We start from the raw sequence: 20,435 nt of genomic DNA, 5'->3' as shown, positions 1-20,435 counted from the left end.
TTATTGTTATTATTACTTGAAGAAGTACCAGGAAGAACAAATAGTTTAAGTTATATTCTTACGTCCTTCCAAAGAAGACTTAATGTGCCAGCAAAGGTAAACACATTGCTGAAAGTTGAAGTAAGAACATAGAATTCAAGTTTTAATTGTTTCTTTAAATTTTCTCTTAGAGAAAAGGTATTTATATAGCATGAATATAGAAAGAACCTCTGCAATACCCCTTAACTTTGAGTCATGTCCTATGCTATTTACATTGCAAATTAAAACTAATAAATTGGAGAGATCTAGAAATCTAACAAGATCTTTAAATTTTGGTCATACGTAGCTCTGATTTGTTTTATTTCCTTTTTATATTTCATTCTCTGTCAGTTTTAAATATTTTTAACCTCTGCTTTTCCTGAGAATTGTGTTGCTTCACCAAGTTCCTATGATTACAAATCAAATTCATAGCTTGTGACACCAAAACAAAACAGTTTCAGTGAAGTGTTAGGAGGTTGTGGGGCAGATTTTAGGCTGGAAACGGGTGAGATCATTAATGTAGCTCTGGGTTTCTCAAAGCTGACATTTGGGCCTGATGATTCTTCATTGTGGGAGGCCGTCCTTTGTCTTGTAGCTTTAGCAGCATCGCTGGAGTCTACACACTAGTGCCTGTAGCACTCCAAAGGTGACAACCAGAAATATCTCTAGACATTGTCAGACATTCCCCGGGGGGCAAAATCACCCCTGACTGAGAACCACTGATGTAGCTAAACCTAAAGTCCTGGGTCAGTAGAAGGTGAATCTGTATTTTTAAGTGTTCTGAATGTTGTATTGACAGCTAAAATATATGGTGAACAATAAAGCAACTGGTCTTTGTTTTTGCGATGACCATTTAAAGATTTACTTGCTACTTTATTGATGAGTAGAGGCTGTAATAACTGGTATGAAAACCTCTCATTCCTGGTATTCCAGAAATCTCTGTGAGAACTGAAATGATGTATGAAAATGAACCACAAAGCTACAAGATGTGGTGATTTATTTGAAGAAAATCTTACTTCTACATTTTATATTTTTCCTAAATCCCTAAAGACTTAATTTTATAATAAAAACTTGACTGTAGGCTTAGTTTTTCTGTAAAAATACTCCATTCTTGTGAAAAAAGCTTGAAATTATTTGCTTACATTAAAGTATCTGTTTATGAATAGATAACCTTTGACTAACAATGTTAGTTTCGTATAATTATTTGCATAAACTGTATAAAAAGTGAAAGAGCAAGAGTTCTGAGTGTTGATTATCCATTGAAATTAAGCCCTTGTTGGAGCAATTTAAAACATGAAAAGTTGAGAACTGAAGAACCTCAGCAAAGCTGAGGAACTCAAGAAACTGCAATGTAAAAGTCAGCTTTATATAAAGATTTTAATTCTTTGCTTTTGGGTTTTAAAAATGATGAATTCACTAGAAATGTTTTTACTTGTCTATGTCTGAGCAGAAAAAGTAAATGGGAACTCATATCTCTATGATGGTACAGCTTACCTTTAGGTTAGAGTATCAGGAGAAGAATCCAAATGTGACTGCCATTGGGGTAGAAGGAAGAAAATATACTAAATGTGTAGCATGAGCTCAAGAAATGTCAGTTGTTTGGTAATTACCTTTTACTGAATAATTTAGGAAAAGGCTAAAAAATTAATGTCGGAGATACATTTCTTTAAGAAGAAAAGCTGTATGTTATTTCTGCATAAGGCTTTTTTTTTAAATAGAGGTGAAATTTACTTAATATACAATTAACCACTGTAAAGTGTACAATTTGTTGGTATTTAGTGTATTCACAATGTTGTGCAACCACTAGCTCTAATTTAAAAACTTTTTCATCACCTCTTAAAAACACCCATAACTAATCACTCCCAATTCCTCCCTCCTATCCCTGGTATCTGCTTTCTGTCTCTGTAGATTTGCCTATTATATCATATAAAGGGAACCAGACAATATATAGCCTTTTGTGTCTGGGTTTTGTCCCTTAGTGTAATGTTTTCAAAGGTCATTCAGATTGTAGCATGTATCAGTACTCTGTTCCTTTTTAAGGCTGAATAATGTGTATACATATATAGGTATGTGTATGTATATATATATTTATATATTTTTTACATTTCCTTTAACGTATACGTAATGTAGATATCAAGTCAGTTTTGTACCCATAATACCCAACAGACTTATATTTTACTTCTAAACCTCTGGAAATATAGATCATTAGATCTTGTATATTATTTTTTGTTGAAAATTTTCTATAGGTTTTTATTTGTAAAATTCTTAGAATGTTTTGGCTACGTTTATGCCACACATTTCTCTTTAGATATGCTACTATACAAAGATGAGCACGTTATGGTGATAACCATTCTATAGAAGTAAATTGAATAGGCTAATTCTGTGTCAATTTACTATAATTTTATCAGTTTCTCTTCAGTTCTTTGAGAGAAAAGTTTAGTTTTAGGCTGTTAATGCAAGATGATTTAGAAATAATATGAATTTGATTATTTTTTCCTTTGGGGAAAATTATTTTAAAGCCTGTAGTACTTTATTGATAGGATTATTTACATTTTAAAGTCACCTGCCATAATATTTTGCAAAAACGATTTATTCTGGAAGAACTCATGTGTACCTGTTGGCACTTGTGAGGAAGTTAAAGTTACGAAATGATCTGTAAATGTTTTTATCTGTCCTTGCCTTCCTCCAATAGTTGTTGCTCGTTGTCTTGGTTCTCCATGTTGCTTCCAGTTCCCTAATAATCCTAGGATTAGTACCTAATTGCAGCAAACAAGATATTCAGGGAGACTCTATGGATTATGATGAGGAAAAGGAAATTTTTATCAAGAAGCGATGAGGTATTAGTAAGTATTACTGTTAACTTTGTGCTCAGTACCATGGAATTCATAGTAAGAACAAAGAGATAGAAAGTCAAAGATAAAAATACAGAAGTTGTTATTTGGTAAGCATTTAGCATATATAAGCCAACTGAAATATACAATTGCATGTCTCATACAAGCAAAGATTTGCTTTCCTAAAAAGGAATTGGATTAGATGATGTTATTAAATAACATAGCAGTTAAGAATTTAGATGCCAGAAGAAGACTGGCCATATCCAAAACCTGGCTCTACTGCTCTGATAATGTACAGTTAGGCAAGCTGCTTCTCTCTAAATTTGGCATCTTTGCCCATAGAACAGAGATCATGATAGTACTTATCTCACTCAGTTGTAAGACAGTATTTGGAACAATAATACATTTTTAATAAAAGCTTGGTTGTATTTTCTTGTAGCTAAAAACTATTGAAAAAATAAAGGATCTATTCATTAATATGATTGAATGAAATGTTTGCTTTTAAAAACATACTAACCAAGTTAGAAAAAGTTATATAAGGCAAGTTGTGTGAGCATTCATGCTTTTTACATTTATTTGGTAATATAAAGAAGAATATGTGCTTCTATAATGCATTCATTTCTAAAAGAATGTAATATAATTTCATATTACAAAGTTATTTCCAGAAAGGAGAGAATTTGATGAAAAATAATAATTATAAAATTTCATTTATTGTTTAGTTTTTTTCAAATACTATTTTCCTCATCAGATTTTTTTTTCCAACTGTTGCCAATCTTTTTTTATTTTTCTGCTTTTTCTCCCCAAATCCCCCCAGTACATAGTTGTATATTTTAGTTGTGGGTCCTTCTAGTTGTGGCACGTGGGATGCCTTCTCAGCATGGCTTGATGAGCGGTGCCATGCCGGTGCCCAGGATCCGAACTGGCGAAACCCTGGGCCACATGAACTTAACCACTCGGCCACGGGGCCGGCCCCTCAACAGATTTTGATTGTAGTAATAAGGGAACACTTAATTAAAAAGCCATTGTTGCCTCACATATGCCCTCATGCTGATCTGTTATTTATAAATAGAGATACTGAATCTTTAGTGCTTTTTTTTCTCCCTCAAAGAGAATCTATACCAAGTAGAAAATGAAACAGGTTCACTAATGATTTTCTTTATTTACCTATTCCATGCACTGTTCCAGAAAGGATAGAAGACTTCCATTATTGAGTTAGTTTGATTTTAATACCAGTCAATTCAGTGACGAAAAAAAGCCCAATCAGATCAAATGCTATGTGGATAAAACAACAAATTTGTTTTTGTTTTTTTTACAATTCCACTTCTTCATGAATTTTTGTAGAGGTCATACTATTTGAAAACATGTTCTGACGTGTTTGTGCAGATTTTAGGAGGAACTGAATTATGACTATCTCAAAATGGTTTGGTCCAGCCCTGTAACACTTACTGAACACTGAATAGATATCAGATACTGTTCTGGGTGTGGTCTTCAGAAGCAGATCAGGGACCTCCAAGGTTATATTTCAATGAAATAATGTCACTTTTATTCCAAAATGATGTCTCCTGGATTTGCTACATGGTGTGGTGCTTCTCAAACTTTTCTCCTCAGCAATACTTTGTATAGCATCCTACGCTTATCCTCTGTAGCAGGCTTCACATTTATAAATAATTATTTATTTGTAATTATTACCCCTTTGTTAGAATACAAGTTCCAAGAAGACAAGTCCATCTTATTCATTACTACATCCCTAAATCTTAGTAATAGCTGGCACTTCGAAAGCATTTAATAAATTTTTATAGCATAAGGACTTTCTGAAATTACCTCTGATGGCCTAGTCAATGCATACCTCCTAAGATATGAGGGCATAGTCCACAGCTGCCTCTAACAGTCAGAAAATGTCTCTGAAGGCATCTGTTTTGTTTACCCTTAAAATTCATGTGACTGTTTAATTCTCATCCATTACATGTTTGTTTTAATATGTGTTTTGTTATTCTCAGGAAAAATTGATATATCAGGAATATGTATCATAGTTTTAAGGATACAGCTATGTGTGTGAGTGTGTGTAGTGTATGGGGTTTGGAATTAGAACTTGTTCAAATTCTGCCTTTATTTTTAGTAAATATCTTAAACTTGAGTTGGTATCTGAAAAACAGGTTTAAGAATACTTATTTCACAAGTTTTTGTTGTTTTTTAAGAGAATAAATCACAAATGTACCTAAAGTACTTGACATACATAATGTACACTCAAATATTGGCTCCCTTTCCCCCTCTTTCTAGAAAACTTCTAATTTCCCTTCCAAGAACCTCAATTTTTATCTGGTTCTTTCCATTAAGTATACCTGGTCAATAACTGTCAACTAAGAACTGAAAGTATTCTCAATCTTTGAGCCAGGATTATAGCTATTCATCTGGAGACAGAATTCTTTTACTGGGCATAGTGAATACCTTGTAGATGAAAATTTTCTAGCAAAAATTTTTAAACTGGTACCAACAGTGACCACAGAGAAAAATTAAATTGAATTAATTTTTATTACTACTTATTTAACACAAGTTTACTTGTCCTAGACAAGTAAGAATTTATAGAATCTGCTTTATTGCACTGCATAGAAACTAGAAATGCAGTTACACTTATACAGTGCAGTTTTTGGGAAATGAGGGATGGTGTTCTCCGGAATACATGAAGATTCTCAGTGATTGTTGCAAGGAATCACAAAAGAGATCTTTGGTCCAAAGAAGACATCTCTGAAAGAAAATATAACATGAGTTAAGTTCAGCTGAAAGTTAAGATATATGTTAGTCTCTTCTGGCTTAAAAATGGACAGTGATTTCTAGGATTTCAGATATGGCTATTCTTTTTAGGTGAATAAAGTACAAAGAATGAGTGGGAGGACTTGCCCACAGGAGCAACAAAGACTAAGAAGGTAATCAGTTCTACTTTCCTCCCATTTGCCATTGATATTATGCTATCATTTATCTATAAAGAAAAGGAAAGACTGAGTGATTTCAAAACCTTATAGTCATGCAAAAAGATTAATTTCTCTGACATGGGTGAGGATAGATCATGAAGTTTAAATCTACAGGTAAGAAAAAGAAGGTTAAAAATTTCTTAAAAAGTCAATAAATAAATTTCTAGGTTTTGTAGGGAAAGGAGAAATGTTAAGCTATTCAGCTCTTCTTGTTTGAAAGATCATATAAGGTAATGTATAAAAATGCATGGAATAATATAAAATTGTGTATATGTGCAAGGTAGTATTATGATTATGGCTGATTAGCATCTAATGTACAACATGATGACTACAGTTAACACTGTTGTATGGTATATTCGAAAGTTTCTAAGAGTAGATCCTAACAGTTCTCATCACAGGAAAAAAAATTGTTTTGGTTAATATATGAGGTGATGGATGTTAACTAAACTTAGGGTAATCACTTCACAATATATGTATGTCAAATCATTATGCTGTATACCTTAAACTTATACAGTGCTATATGTCAATTAAATCTCAATAAAATAGAAAAAGATAGGATGGCAAATTAAGATTTATGTTTATAGACAGAAAAAAAAGGAATATGCTTAGCAAGTTAAGTCTGTTGCTACTGGGAAAATGATAACCCCAAATCAGATAGAAATTACTTTTTTTGAAAGTATACAAAAATCTTGTATACTTCTTCTATACAAGAAGTATAGAAGTCCATACTTCTATTCTCATCGATTAACACAGATAATCACAAAATTATGTCATAAAATAAATACAAGTACATCTCAGTAAATTGGTTCCAAGTCTTACAATTAAAAAACACAAACGTGGTATTTTAATAGTAGATGTCATTTCATTTATGTAGTCTGGGAAAAATTAAGTCATTTTATGCAATCAGTTAACTCAAGTTCTTGTTATCATGGTTTAACATAACGATTCTCAAACTACCATGCATCAGAATCACCTAGAGGGTTTAAGCCATAATTGTTATACCTCACCTCCATTGTTTCTGATTCAGCTGGTCTGGTCTGGGGCCCAAGAATGGATGTGCACTTTTAACAAGAACTCAGGTGATATTGAAGCTTTTGTTCTGGGAACCATACTTTAAGAACCAACTGGCTTGATAGAAAAAGTATCTAGTCCAAATCAGAAGACCTGGGTTCTAGTCTCAGTGCTGATATTAACTAGTTACGTGGGATGGTGCTAGTCATTTTACCTCTCTATACCTTTCCTTGATAAGATGGTTATATCTGCCCTTTCTACCTCACAGATTTCTTAGAAAAATGAAACTATGATGACATATGTTGAAAGTAATTTGAAAAAGTTATTTTCAGTATGAATAGCCAAGGTCATAGTATTCGAAAGATTCCTCAATAACCAAAGGAAAATAATTTTAAAATCAAGTGCTAAAAATATTTATTGATTTATCTACCATTGTTTTATACTTAAATACATCTACTTTCCAGGTCAGTGGATAATGTCTATTTAGTTAATTTCTGGTTAACTCAGACATAGAGCTAGAAAATTTTTCCTTGACCCTTATCAAAGTTTTTTGTGCAGCTAATTACTTGATCCTGTTACTGAAATCTTTTATCTAAAGCCTTTTATTAGTTTTCAAATTGGTTTAAGATGTCAACCTTGAAGGTGACTTCAGCTACCAACAGATTTTTTTGTGTGGTTAAAAATCAGATAGGAAATTTAGAATTTAATAGATTGGAGTGTTATTGATTTTCTGGATTTAATTTGTTTTACTAAAATCTGCCAAACTCTGTTTCTTAAATGAAAATATTCAGTTCTATACACAATGGTGATGATTCTAGAAAATAGCTGAGATTTGAACAGGATTTTACTAAAAATGGTGATTAATTTCAGCAAACTCATTATGAGGGTGTCCTTAAAAAAGAGTTGTTATGCATACATTTCATAGCAACGTATTTTGTGATTGCATTTCCTTACTTTGGACAGCAGAGCAATTCACTGAAGTTGCAGTAACAGATCATCTCACATCCCTTCCCATCCCAGAAATGATCCTGGACGTTTACATCCATCTTTGTCAGGTCAGCTACTCCTTCCGGAAGGTTGTGACAGTTGCGATCTTTCAGTATCTTTTTGTAGCAAGACAGGCGATTTGCAGGCATGGCTTGAACTCCTAGCAGCAAAGTTAGCGCAACGGTGACAGCAAGTACTGTAAATTTCATTTTGGCTTTTGGCCCTGGGATAGAAGAAAAACCAAAATGTGTCAGTGTTTTTGGTTTTTTTAAGATGGAATTCATCTGAACATAAAGTTCCGTGGCATTCTCATAAACTTTGGATAGACAGAATGGGAGGTGATCTTTCCTACTCTCCTCTTTGAATGTGTTTCTCAAAGTGTAGTTTTATGACCATCTACAATAAAAATCACTTAGAATATTTGTTAAAAATCAAATGCCTGGGCTCCACAAAGAAATAGTGAATGAGAAATGCTGGGAAGGGCGGAGGGGGACAGGTAGTGGTAAGAGCCACAATCTGCATTTTTAAGTACCAAAAGTCTTTTTGGGTTTTTTTTTTGTACATTCAGTAGAGAAAAACTGCTTTTTAAGGTGGTAAAACTCAGGTAAATTACTAGAACAAGTATCTTCATCGAGTACAGTGTTCTTGACTTTGCATATCTTAACAAGATTGTCAAAGAACCTGGCTCCCACCCTGACAAAATCAAAAAGCTCCTTTATCCTGATATTGACAGATGATATTGTATACATATGTTTATAGTTCAGTTAAGTTTTTAAAAACTTTGGAATTATTTTTGGGGTCCATTTTTGTTGCAAATTTTTAGTAATGTTGTGAACTTTTATCCCACATGGATTACTTCATCTTAGCCTCAGTTGAAAGCACAAGCTTGAATTCTCCCTAATAAATCTCTAGCCTGTTCTTAACTACCTACCATGATGAAGAACTCATTATTGGCTAAGTCAACATATTCCATGGACATAGTTCTAACGTCTCCCTTATTGTAAAATATTTTTCTGTAGCTTCCAACCACCAGTCCTAGTCTGAACTCTTGGGGTCGTACCAAACAAGTCTAATTCCTCTTCCAGGAGATAAGTCTTCAAGTACAGTATTTGCATACAACTATGGAATATTCACCATCTATTAAATCAGGCTTCTCTGGCTTCCATATTAAATGTGTAAACAATGGAGGCTATTGTAGTAAAGGAAAACTAGCAAAAGAGTGGAGGAACCAAAATCAGAATCCACGGCCATTCAGATTTCATCTTGTTGACAGGCACCAAAGTATCTGTACTACTATGGAATATTGTAAAGAGGGGAAGACAGATACGTATATTGTACTTCGAAAGTAAACAATATTGTTGAAATTTTAGTATGAAGTTTTCAGTGATTAGATACATCTCAAAAGTGAATTATTTTAGGTAAGATAAAGACTTTTTTAAAAAGACTTGGTTCTTTTAGAGCAGTTTTTGGTTTACAATAAAATTGAGAGGAAGGTACTGATTTCCCATATAACCTCTGCCCTCAGGGGTCAGCCTGGTGGCACAGAGGTGAAGTTTGCATGTTCTGCTTCAGCAGCCTGGGGTTCCCTGGTCTGGATCCCTGGTGCGGACCTACACACCACATATCAAGCCATGCTGTGGCAGGCATCCCACATATAAAATAGAGGAAGATGGGCACGGATTTTAGCTCAGGGCCAATCTTCCTCAGCAAAAAGAGGAGGATTGGCAGCAGATGTTAGCTCAGAGCTAATCTTCCTCAAAAAGAAACAATAACAAAAATAAATAAATAAATAAAACACCCCTGCTCTCACACATGCATAGCCTCTCCCATGATCAATGGTACACTTTTTACCAAGGATGTACCTACATTGACATATCATAATCACCCAAAGTCTATAGTTTACCTTAGGGTTCCCACTTTGTGTTGTACATTCTATGGGTTGGACAAATGTATAATGACATATATCCATCATTATAATATCAAACAGTATTTTCACTGCCTTAAAAATCCTCTGTGCCCTGCCTATATAACTTCCCCCCTGCTCCCTGCTCTGTAACCACTGATCCTTTTTATTGTCTTTATAGTTTGGCTTTTCCAGAATGTCCTATAGTTGGAATCATACAATATGTAGGCTTTTCAGATGGGCTTCTTTAACTTAGTAATATGCATTTAAGCTTCCTCCATGTCTTTTCATGTCTTGATAGAGCGATCTTTCTTTTTTAGCACTGAATAATATTGCATTGTCTGGATGTACTGCAGTTTATTTATCCATTCACCTACATCTTGGTTGCTTCCCAATTTTGGCAGTCATGCATAAAGCTACTATAAACATCCTTGTGCAGGTTTTTATGTGGACATGTTTTCAACTCCTGTGAGTAAATACCAAGGAGCATGATTGCTGGATTATATTGTAAGAGTATGCTTAGTTTTGTAAGAAACCACCACAGTCTTTCAAAGTAGCTGTACTACTTTGCATTCCCACCAGCAAGGTGTGCGTTCCTGTTGAGCCACATTCTCACTAGCATTTGTTGTTGTCAGTGTTCTGGATTTTGGTCATTTTGATTGATATATAGTAGTCTCTCATTTTAATTTACATTTTCCTGATGACTTATTATGTGGAGCATCTCTTCATATGCTTGTTCACCATCTGTCTATCTTCTTTGGTGACGTGCCTGTTAAGGTTGGCCCATTCTTTTAATCAGGTTCTTTGTTTTTTTATTGTTGAGTTTTAATAGTTCTTTGTATATTTTGGATAGCACTCCTTTAGCAGATAGGTCTTTTGCAAATGTTTTCTCCCAGTCTGTAGCTTGTCTTCTAATTCTCTTGATATTTTCTTTCACAGAACAAAAGGTTTTAATTTTAATGAAGTTTAACTTATCAATGATTTCTTTTATGGATCATGACTTTGGTGTTATATCTAAAAAGGCATCACCATACCCAAGGTCATCTAGGTTTTCTTCTATGTTGTATTCTAGGAGTTTTTGAGTTTTGCACTTTATTTTTAGGCCTATGATCCATTTTGACTTAATTTTTTGTAAAGGGTGTAAAGTCTTTGTTTAGATTCATTTTGCCGCATGTGGATGTCTAGCTGTTCCAGCACCATTTGTTGAAAAGACCGTCTTTGTCCATTGTGTTGCTTTTGCTCCCTTGTCAAAGATTAGTTGACTATATTTGTGGGATTCTATCTGAGCTCTCTATTCTGTCTCCATTGATCTTTTTGTCTCTTCTTTCACCAATACCACACTGTCTTGGTTGCTGTAGATTTATAGTAAATCTTAAAGTCAGGTAGCATCAGTCCTCCAGCTTTGTTCTTCTCTTTCAGTATTGTGTTGGCTATTCTGGGTCTTTTGCCTCTCCGTGTAAACTTTAGAATCAGTTTGTCAATCTCCACAAAATAATTTGCTGGGATTTTCATTGGGATTGCATTAATCTATAGATCAAGTTGGGAATAACTGACATCTTACAATATTGAGTCTTCCTATCCATGAGCATGGAATATCTCTCTATTTTTTTAGTTCTTCTTTGATTTCATTCAACAGAGTTTTGTAGTTTTTCTCATATAGATCTTCTCGTGTATATTTTATTAGATTTATACATAAATATTTCATTTTGGGGGTGCTAATGTAAATGGTATTTTATTTTTAATTTCAAATTCCACTTATTCATTGTTGGTATATAGGAAAGCAATTGACTTTTATCTATTAACCTTGTATCCTGCATCTTCACTATAATCACTTATTCGTTCCATGTGTTTTTTGTTGATTCTTTCAGATTTTCTACATAGATAATATGCCAACAAAGACAGTTTTATGTCTTCCTTCCCAATCTGCATACATTTTCTTTTCTTTTCTTTTCTTGCCTTACTGCATTAGCAAGGACTTCCAGTATGATACTGAAAAGGAGTCATGAGAGGGGACATCCTTACCTTGTACCTGATCTTAGTGGGAAAGCTTCAAGTTTCTCACTGTTAAGTAGGATGTTAGCTGCAGGATTTTTTAGATAGTCTTTATCAAATTGAGAAAGTTCTCCTCTATTTCTAGTTTACTGAGAGTTTTATCATGCGTAAGTGTTGGTTTTTTGTCAGATGCTTTTTCAGCATCTAATGATATGATCATGTGATTTTTTTTTTTAGTTTGTTGACGTGATGGATTACATTAATTGATTTTCAAATGTTGGACCAGCCTTGCATACCTGGGATAAATTCCCCTTGATCATGATGTATCATACTTTTTCTACTTGTTTGGATTCAATTTGCTAATATTTTGTTGAGGATTTTTGCATCTATGTTCATGAGAGGTATTGACCTGTAGTTTTCTTTTCTTGTTATGTCTTTGTCCGGTTTCGATATTAGGGTAATGCTAGCCTCATAGAATGAGTTAGAAAGTAGTCCTTATGTTTCTATCCTTTGAAAGAGATTGTAGAAATTGGTATACTTTCTTGCTTAAATGTTTGGGAGAATTCACTAGGGAACCCATCTGGGCCTGATGCTTTCTGTTTTGGAAGGTTATTAATTATTGATTCAATTTCTTTAGTAGATATAGACCTATTCAGATCATCTATTTCTTCTTGTGTGAATTGTGGCAGATTCTACCTTTCAAGGAATTGGTCCATTTCACCTAGGTTATCAAATTTGTAGGCATAGAGTTGTTCATAATATTTCTTTTTTTTTAATTTCCATGGCATCTATAGTGATGTGCCTCTTTCATTTCTGATATTAGTAATTTTGTATCCTCTCTTTTTTTTTCTTAATTAGCTTGGCTAGCGTTTTATCACTTTTATAGATCTTTTCAAGGAACCAGCTTTTGCTTTCTTTGATTTTCTCTATTGATTTCTTGTTTTCAGTTTCATTGATTTCTGCTCTAATTCTTATTATTTCTTTTCTTCTACTTACTTTGGAGCAAATTTGATTTGCTCTTCTTCTAGTTTCCCAAGGTGGAAACTTAGATGATTGATTTTAGATCTTTTTTCTTTTCTAATATATGCATTCAAAGCATCCATAAATTTCCATCTAAGCACTGCTTTCACTGGATCCCATAAATTTTGATGTTTTATTTTCATTTTCATTAAGTTCAAAATATTTTTAAATTTCTGTTGAGATTTCTTCTTTAACCCATGTGTTATTGAGAAGTGTGTTGTTTAGTCTCAATGTATTTGGGGATTTTCCAGTTATCTTTCTGTTATTAATTTCTACTTTAATTCCTTTGTGATCTGAGAACAGACATTTTATGATTTCTATTCTTTTAAAGCCATTAAGGTGTGGTTTATGCCCCAGAATGTGGTCCATCCTGGTGAATGTTGCATGTGAGTTGAGAAAAATGTGTATATTCTACTGTAGTTGGGTGAAGTAGTCTATAGATGTCAGTTATATCCAGCTGATTGATGATATTGTTGAGTTCAACCATGTCCTTTCTAATTTTCTGTCTGCTGGATCTGTCCGTCTCTGAGGGATGTTGAAGTCTCCAACCATGATAGTGGATTCATCTACTTTTCCTTGCAGTTCTGTCAGTTTTTTCCTTATGTAATTTGGCAGTCTGTTGTTAGGCAAGTACCCATTAAGAATTGTTATGTCTTCTTGAATAATTGACCCCTTTATCATTATGAAAAGCCCTTCTATATTCCTGATAACTTTTCTTACTTTAATGTCTGCTCTGTCTGAAATTAATATAGTGACTCCTGCTTTCTTTGGTTAGTGTGAACATGGTATATTTTTCTACATCCATTTACTTTTGATCTATATGTGTATTTATATTTAAAGTGGGTTTCTTGTAGACAACATATATTTGGGTCATATTTTTGAACACTCTAACAATCTCTGTCATTTAATTGGTGTATTTAGACCATGAGCATTCAAAGTGATTGATATAGTTGGATTAATATCTACTATATTCATTATTGTTTTCTATTTGTTACCCTTGTTCTTTGTTCCTGTTTTTCTCTTCCACTCTTTTCTTGGTTTTAATTTAGCATTTTTTATGATTCCATTTTCTCTCCTTTATTAACATATCTGTTATACTTTTTGTTTGTTTGTTTGCTTTTTTTTTTTTTAGTGAGGAAGACTGTCCCTGAGCTAACATCTGTTGCCAATCTTCCTCAGTTTTATATGTGGGATGCCACCACAGCATTGCTTGATGAGCAGCATGTAGGTCCCCACCCAGGTCTGAACCCCGGAACCCCAGGCTGCTGAAGTGGAGCGTGCAAACTTAAACACGACACCACTGGGCCAGCCCCTTGTTTGTTTTTTTCAGTAGTTGCCCTAGAGTTTGCAATATACATTATAACTGATCCAAGTCCACTTTCAAATAATATTTTACCATTTCACAGGTAATGTGAGTACCTTATAATAACAAAATAAACCTAATTCCATGCTCCCATTCTTTGTATCATTGCAGTCATTCATAAGCATATATATCTATACATCTATATCTGTCTGTATACATACATAAGCAGACAATTGAATACATTGTTGCTATTATTATTTTGAACTGTTGCCTGTTAGATCAATTAAGACTAAGAAAAGTTAAAGTCTTTATTTTACCTTCACTTATTCCTTCCTCAGTGCTCTTTATTTCTTTATGTAGATCCAGGTTTCTGACCTCTGTTATTTTCCTTCTCTTGAAAACACTTTTAACGTTTCTTGCAAAGCCAGTTTACTGAGAACAAATTCCTTCAATTTTTGTTTGTCTGAGAAAGTCTTTATTTCTCCTTTACTTTTGAAGAATAATTTTGCAGAGTACAGAATTCTAGGCTGGTAATTGTTTTTCTCTTAAGATTTTAAATATTTCACTCTGCTCACTTTTTGCTTGCATGGTTTCTGAGGGGAATTCAGATATAATTCTTATCTTTGTTCCTCTATAGGTGTTTTTTTTCCCCTTCTGTCTTCTTTCAGGACTTTATCTTTGATTTTCTGTAATTTAGAAATTATATGCCTATGTGTGCATTTTTTCAGCATATATTCTGCTTGATATTCTCTGAACTTGCTGGATCTGTGATCTGGTGTCTGACATTAGTTTGGGTAAGTTCTCAGTCATTATTGTTTCAAATATTTCTTTTCCTTTCTCTCTTTCTTCTCCTTCTGGTATTCCCGTAATGTGTGTGTTACACCTTTCGTAGTTGTCCCACAGTAGTTGGATATTCCGTTCTGTTTTTTTCAGTCTTTGTTCTCTTTGATTTTCCGTTTTCGAGGATTCTATTGATATATCCTGTAGCTCAAAGATTCTTTTCTCAGCTGTGTCCATTTACTAACAGGCCCATCAAAGGCATTCTTCATTTCTGTTACAGTGCTGTTTTTATCTCTAGCATTTCTTTTTGGTTCTTTCTTAGGATTTCCATCTCTCTGCTTACATTGCTCATCTGTTCTTGCCTGCTGACTACTTTATCTATTAGAGTCCTTAGGATATTAATCATAGTTGTTTTAAATTCCTGGCCTGATAATTCCAACATCCCTGCCATGTCTGGTTCTGATGCTTGCTTTATCTCTTTGTCTTTTGGTATGCCTTGTAAATCTTTCTTAATAGCCCATATGATGTACCAGGTAAAAGGAACTGCTGTAAATAGGCCTTTAGTCATGTGGTGGTGAGATGTGAGGGGAGGGGAAGCATTTTATAGTTCTATAATTAGGTCTTAGTCTTTTAGTGAGCCTGTGCTTCTGGGCCGTGACCTTCACAAGTGTTACTCAGTTTTTTTCTCTCCCTTTAGGTGGGATAGGATGGCTAGAGTGGGCTTGAGTATTTCCCTTCCCCCAGATCAGTTAGGCTCTGATAATACCCTAGCAGCTTCGGCTCTAGTTAACTAGTTTCTCCTGAGGGCAGACTTTGTTAAGAAGAACAGAGTGCTGGGGCCGGCCCCTGGCCGAGTGGTTAAGTTCGTAAGCTCTGCTTCAGCGGCCCAAGGTTTCCTGGGTTGGGATCCTGGGCACGGACATGGCACTGCTCCTCAGGCCATGCTGAGGCGGTATCCGGCATGCCACGACTAGAAGGACCCACAACTAAAAATATATGGCTATGTACTGGGGGGCTTTGGGGAGAAAAAGGAAAAATAAAATCTTTAAAAAAACAAAAAAAAACAAGAAAATAACAGAGTGCTCAGGCATATTTCAAAATGCTTCCTTTTTTCCTCCCTCTCCCAGAAACTTGAGGGGATTTTTCTCTGATATTCACTATGTCTTCCTTGTCAAACTACTGAGGTAGGTCTCACAAGATTTTGAGGGCCCTCCTGTAATTGGGTCCCCTTGAAGTTTTTAACTTTCAGAGTTGTCCACACTAAACCTACAACAATTGGTGAATTATAGTTCAGGTTTTTCTACCTGGATTCTGGTTCCTGTGGTGGTTTCTACTAGTGAGTCTCTGCTCTGGTAAGACTCAACTCCTTGTATTTGCCCATCTGTCTCTCAAATCTTGAGGGCAGTGGTTTGCTCTGTGTCCTTCGCTCTCTTACAGATCCAAGAAGAGTTGTCGATTTTTCAATCTGTTCAGCTTTTTTCTTGTTGTTAAAATGAGTTGTGACTTCCAAGCTCCTTACATGCAAAACCAGAAGTCCAATAATGGATTTTTGAATAAGCACACTCACTGCTTTCTGTCAGTTGAGAAATTAAACATATTCCTTTATACTCTGAAGGAGTTTCAGGTTTTCTTTATTTTATATTCTAATTTGAATGTCATTTTTGGCTTTGCTTATATATTTTCTTAAAATTACAAATACAGATCTTCCTTGACTTATAATGGGGTTAGGTCCTGATAAATCCACTGAAAGTTGAAAATATTGTAAGTCAAAAATGCGTTTAATACACCTAACCTACCAAGCATCAGAGCTTAGCCTAGCCTACCTTAAACATGCCGAGAACAATTATATTAGCCTACAGTTGGACAAAATCATCTAATACAAGGCCTATTTTATAATAAAGAACATCTCATGTAATTTGTTGGGTATTGTACTGAAAGTGAAAAACAGAGTGGTTGTCTGGGTACCAAATGGTTATAAGTGTATCAGTTGTTTACCCTCATGAACTTGTGGCTGACTGGGAGCTTCAGCTCGCTGCTGCTGCCCAGCATCATGAGAGAGTATTGTACCATATATTGCTAGCCCGGGAAAAGATCAAAATTCAAAGTACAGTCTCTACTGAATGCATATTGCTTTTACACCATTGTAAAGTCAATCATATGTTGAACCATAAATCAAGGACCATCTGTATTTCAGTTAATTTCTACCTCCAAATATCAGTGAAAGAAAAGACAAAAATGAGATCTATTTCACTTTATATTTTTTCAGATTTGATGGAGCAAGACATTACAGTGTTGTATTACATCACAATCTAGTATATATAGAATAATATCTTCCAAAAGGTATTTTGCCGATCACAGCTTAAGTTTTGTATTTTTAAAAATATAATTCTCTGAGGTGCTCTAGTTCTCAGTTACTTCTAATTAGGGCCTTGTTTATACCCATAAGATAAGTAATGTTAAAAAAAAAAAAGTGCTACATTTCCTGACATTTTTTTCAGGTTAATCTTCAAAGAAGGGTAATTAAAGCTCCTTTTCATTGACCATTTACTATATAGCAAGAATACCCACAACAATTAAGCTTTAAAAACATATTGAGGTATAGGAAAGAACTCCACTATACAGGCAAAATTCTTAAAAACTGCTTTATTGAGGTAAAAATTGCATTTAATAAAGTGCAAATATTTAAAGTATACAGTTTGACAAGCTTTGGCATATGTATATTCCCATGAAGCCATCACTGCAATCAAGATAGTGAACACATCTGTCATCCCTGAGTTTCCCCATTCCCTTTTATAATCCATCCCTCTTACTTCTCCCTGCCCCGCCGACTGCCATCCAGACAACCACTGATCTGCTTTCTGTCACTAGAGATTAATTTGCATTTTCTAGAGCTTCATATAAATGAAATCATAAAATATGTACTCTTTTTATCTGCCTTTTTTACTCAGCATACTTATTTTGAGATTTATCCATGTCTATTGCACGTATCAGTAGCTGATTTCTTTTTATTGCTCAGAAGTATTACATTATATATGCTATAAAATTGTTTATCCTTCCACCTGTTGATGATATTCGAGTAGTTTTTAGTTTCAGGCTATTGCAAATAAAGCTGTTATGAACACTTCTGTACAAGTCTTTGTAAGATCATAGCTTTTATTACTCTTGAGCAAATACCTAGATGTGGAATAGCTGGGTCTAACAATAGGTATATACCTTACTTTTTAAGAAATTGGCAAATTGTTTTTCCAAAGTGGTTGTACCATTTAAAATTCTGACCAGCAGTGCATGACAGTTCCGGTTTGTCCACATCCTCTCCAAAACTTGGTATGGTCAGTCTTTTTAATTTTTGGCCATTCTAATAGGTGTCTCATTGTGGTTTTATATTGCATTTCCTTAATGATTAATGGTTTTGAGCCTCTTTCATGTGCTTATTTGTCATCTGTGTATCTTCTTTGGTGAACTGTATGTTCAAATATTTTGCCCATTTAAAACAATTGGGCTTGTTTTCTTGAGTTTTGAAAATTCTTTATATATTCTGAATACAAGTTCTTTATCAGATATATGCTTCCCAAACATTTACTCTTCATCTATGGCTTTTTTTTTTACTTTCTCAACAGTGTTTTTAAAAGTGCAAAAGTTCTTGAAATTGATGAAGTGCAACATATCAATTTTTTTATGGAATGTGCTTTTGGTGTCATATCTAATAGATCATTGTCTTACCCAAGGTCACGAGGTTTTTCCTCCTATGTCTTCTTCTACAAGTTTTGTAGTTTTAGGTTCATGTTTGTCAAATATCAGTTTTCAATATAAGAGTGGGCCTATTTTGGACTCTGTTCTTTCCCATTGATCTAATTGTTTATCCAATACTACAGTTTTCATTCTCATTGCTTTGCAATAATTTTTGGAATCAGGTAGAATTAACCCTGAAATTTTGTTCTTGTTGTTTTTGCAATTCTAGGTCTTCTGCATTTCTGTATGAATTTTATTATAAGCTTGTCAATTTCTACGGAAAATTCTGCTGGAATTTTGATTGAGATCGCATTGAATCCATAGATAAATTTGGGAGTATTGGCACCTTAATATTGGATCTTCTGACCCCTGAACATATTTTTCCATACTTTTATTTTTACTTATTTGTGGCTTTATACTTCAAATGTGTTTCTTATAGGCAGTCTATAGGTTGGTTTTATTTTTTATTCAAACTGACAAATCTCTGCCTTTTAAGTGGACTGTTTGGACCATTTACATTTAATGTGATTATGGACATGGTTAGGTTTAAATCTATCATCTTGCAATTTGTTTGCTATTTGGTCCATCTGTTCTTGGTTCCTTTCTCCCTCTTTTTATGTGCTTTTTAGATTAACTGAAGCTGATAATTTTAGTTCACATTCTTTATTGGCTCATAAGCTGTAATTCTTCATTTTCTTATATTAGTGATTGCTTTAGGGTTTATGTTGTGTATCTTTAACTTATTTATTGTCTCCCTTAAAATGATATTATATCACTTTACAATAGTGTACTTCCATTTCCTTCCTCCCATTCTTTATGCTATTGTTGTTATCATTTTATTGATGTATATGCTATAAACCCCAAAATATATTATTTTTATTTAAATAGTAAATTATATTTCAAGGATTTAAGTAACAAGAAAAAACTTATACATTAAACCATGCAGTTTCCATTTCCAGTGCTCTTCATTCATCTGTGTAAATCCATATTTCAATCTGGTATCATTTTCCCTGTGCCTGAAGGATGTCCTTTAACAATGTTATAGTGTAAGTTTGTTGGTCATGAATCCTTTAAGCTTTTTTATGTCTGAAAATGTCTTTATATCACCTTTGTTTTTGAACAAAGGTTATAGTATAATAGGTTATAGTATGATAGATTATACTATGATAAGGTGGCAGTTTTTTCTTTCAGCACCTTATGGATGTATGCTTATGGATACACCTTATGGACTTAATGTCCTTTACTAATTCTAACATTTGTATCAGTTCTTGGTTGGTTTCAATTGATTGATTATTCTAGTTAAGAGTCATATTTTCTTGCTTCTTTGCGTGCCTGATAATCTTTGTTTGGATGACAGACATTTTAAATTTTGCCTTCTTGGGGGCTGGATATTTTTCTATTATAAATATTCCTGTGCTTTGTTCTGGGATGCAACTAAGTTATTTGGAAACAGTTTGACCCTTTCAGGTCTTACTTTTATTATTTGTTAGGTAGTTCTAGAGCAGTACTCAGTCTGGGGCTAATTATTCCTCACTACTGAGGCCGTTTCTTCCTGAGTATTCTACCCAGTGCCTTATGACTTATGAGTTTTTTCACATGTGTCTATGAGTATTCCTGGCCTTTTGTGAGTCCCAGGCACTCTGTTCTCTAATCCTTTCAGATATTTCCCCCCTGACCTTGGATAGTTTCCTCATTTGCATTCACTAATTGGTTTTCTGCTGAACACTTGAATGGGGCCCTCTTCAGACCTCCAGAGTTCTCTCTCCCTCTATCTCTCTTCTCTATAGTACTCTGTTCTGTGAACTCTAGCTGCCTTGGTATCTCCGACTCTCAGCTCCATTTCCTCACCTTGGGGAGTCTGGACTCCATCTGGGTTCCCTCTCCTTGTTTTGCAG

At 34.2% G+C, this 20,435-nt stretch overlaps 1 protein-coding gene across 4 annotated transcripts in view; it reads right to left on the bottom strand.

Annotated features, from left to right (window-relative positions):
• Positions 1-5,359: 5,359 nt before the first annotated feature.
• SCRG1 (stimulator of chondrogenesis 1) overlaps positions 5,360-20,435 on the bottom strand; it is a 139,966-nt gene continuing 124,890 nt past the window's right edge. For all 4 annotated transcript variants that reach the window (XM_070607924.1, XM_070607921.1, XM_070607919.1 and 1 more), the window contains 2 exons: positions 7,781-8,036; positions 5,360-5,591 (listed from right to left, as the gene is read on the bottom strand). In XM_070607924.1, the coding sequence (XP_070464025.1) occupies positions 5,537-5,591; positions 7,781-8,022 (297 nt within the window). In that variant the 5' untranslated portion in view covers positions 8,023-8,036 and the 3' untranslated portion in view covers positions 5,360-5,536. The remainder of the gene's footprint in view (positions 5,592-7,780; positions 8,037-20,435) is intronic.

This window comes from Equus przewalskii, chromosome 2, assembly GCF_037783145.1.
Source record: "Equus przewalskii isolate Varuska chromosome 2, EquPr2, whole genome shotgun sequence".
In the NCBI taxonomy this organism is placed as follows: Eukaryota; Metazoa; Chordata; class Mammalia; order Perissodactyla; family Equidae; genus Equus; species Equus przewalskii.
The sequence above is the reverse complement of the archived record's forward strand: the minus strand, read 5'-3'. Positions and strand labels throughout refer to the sequence as shown.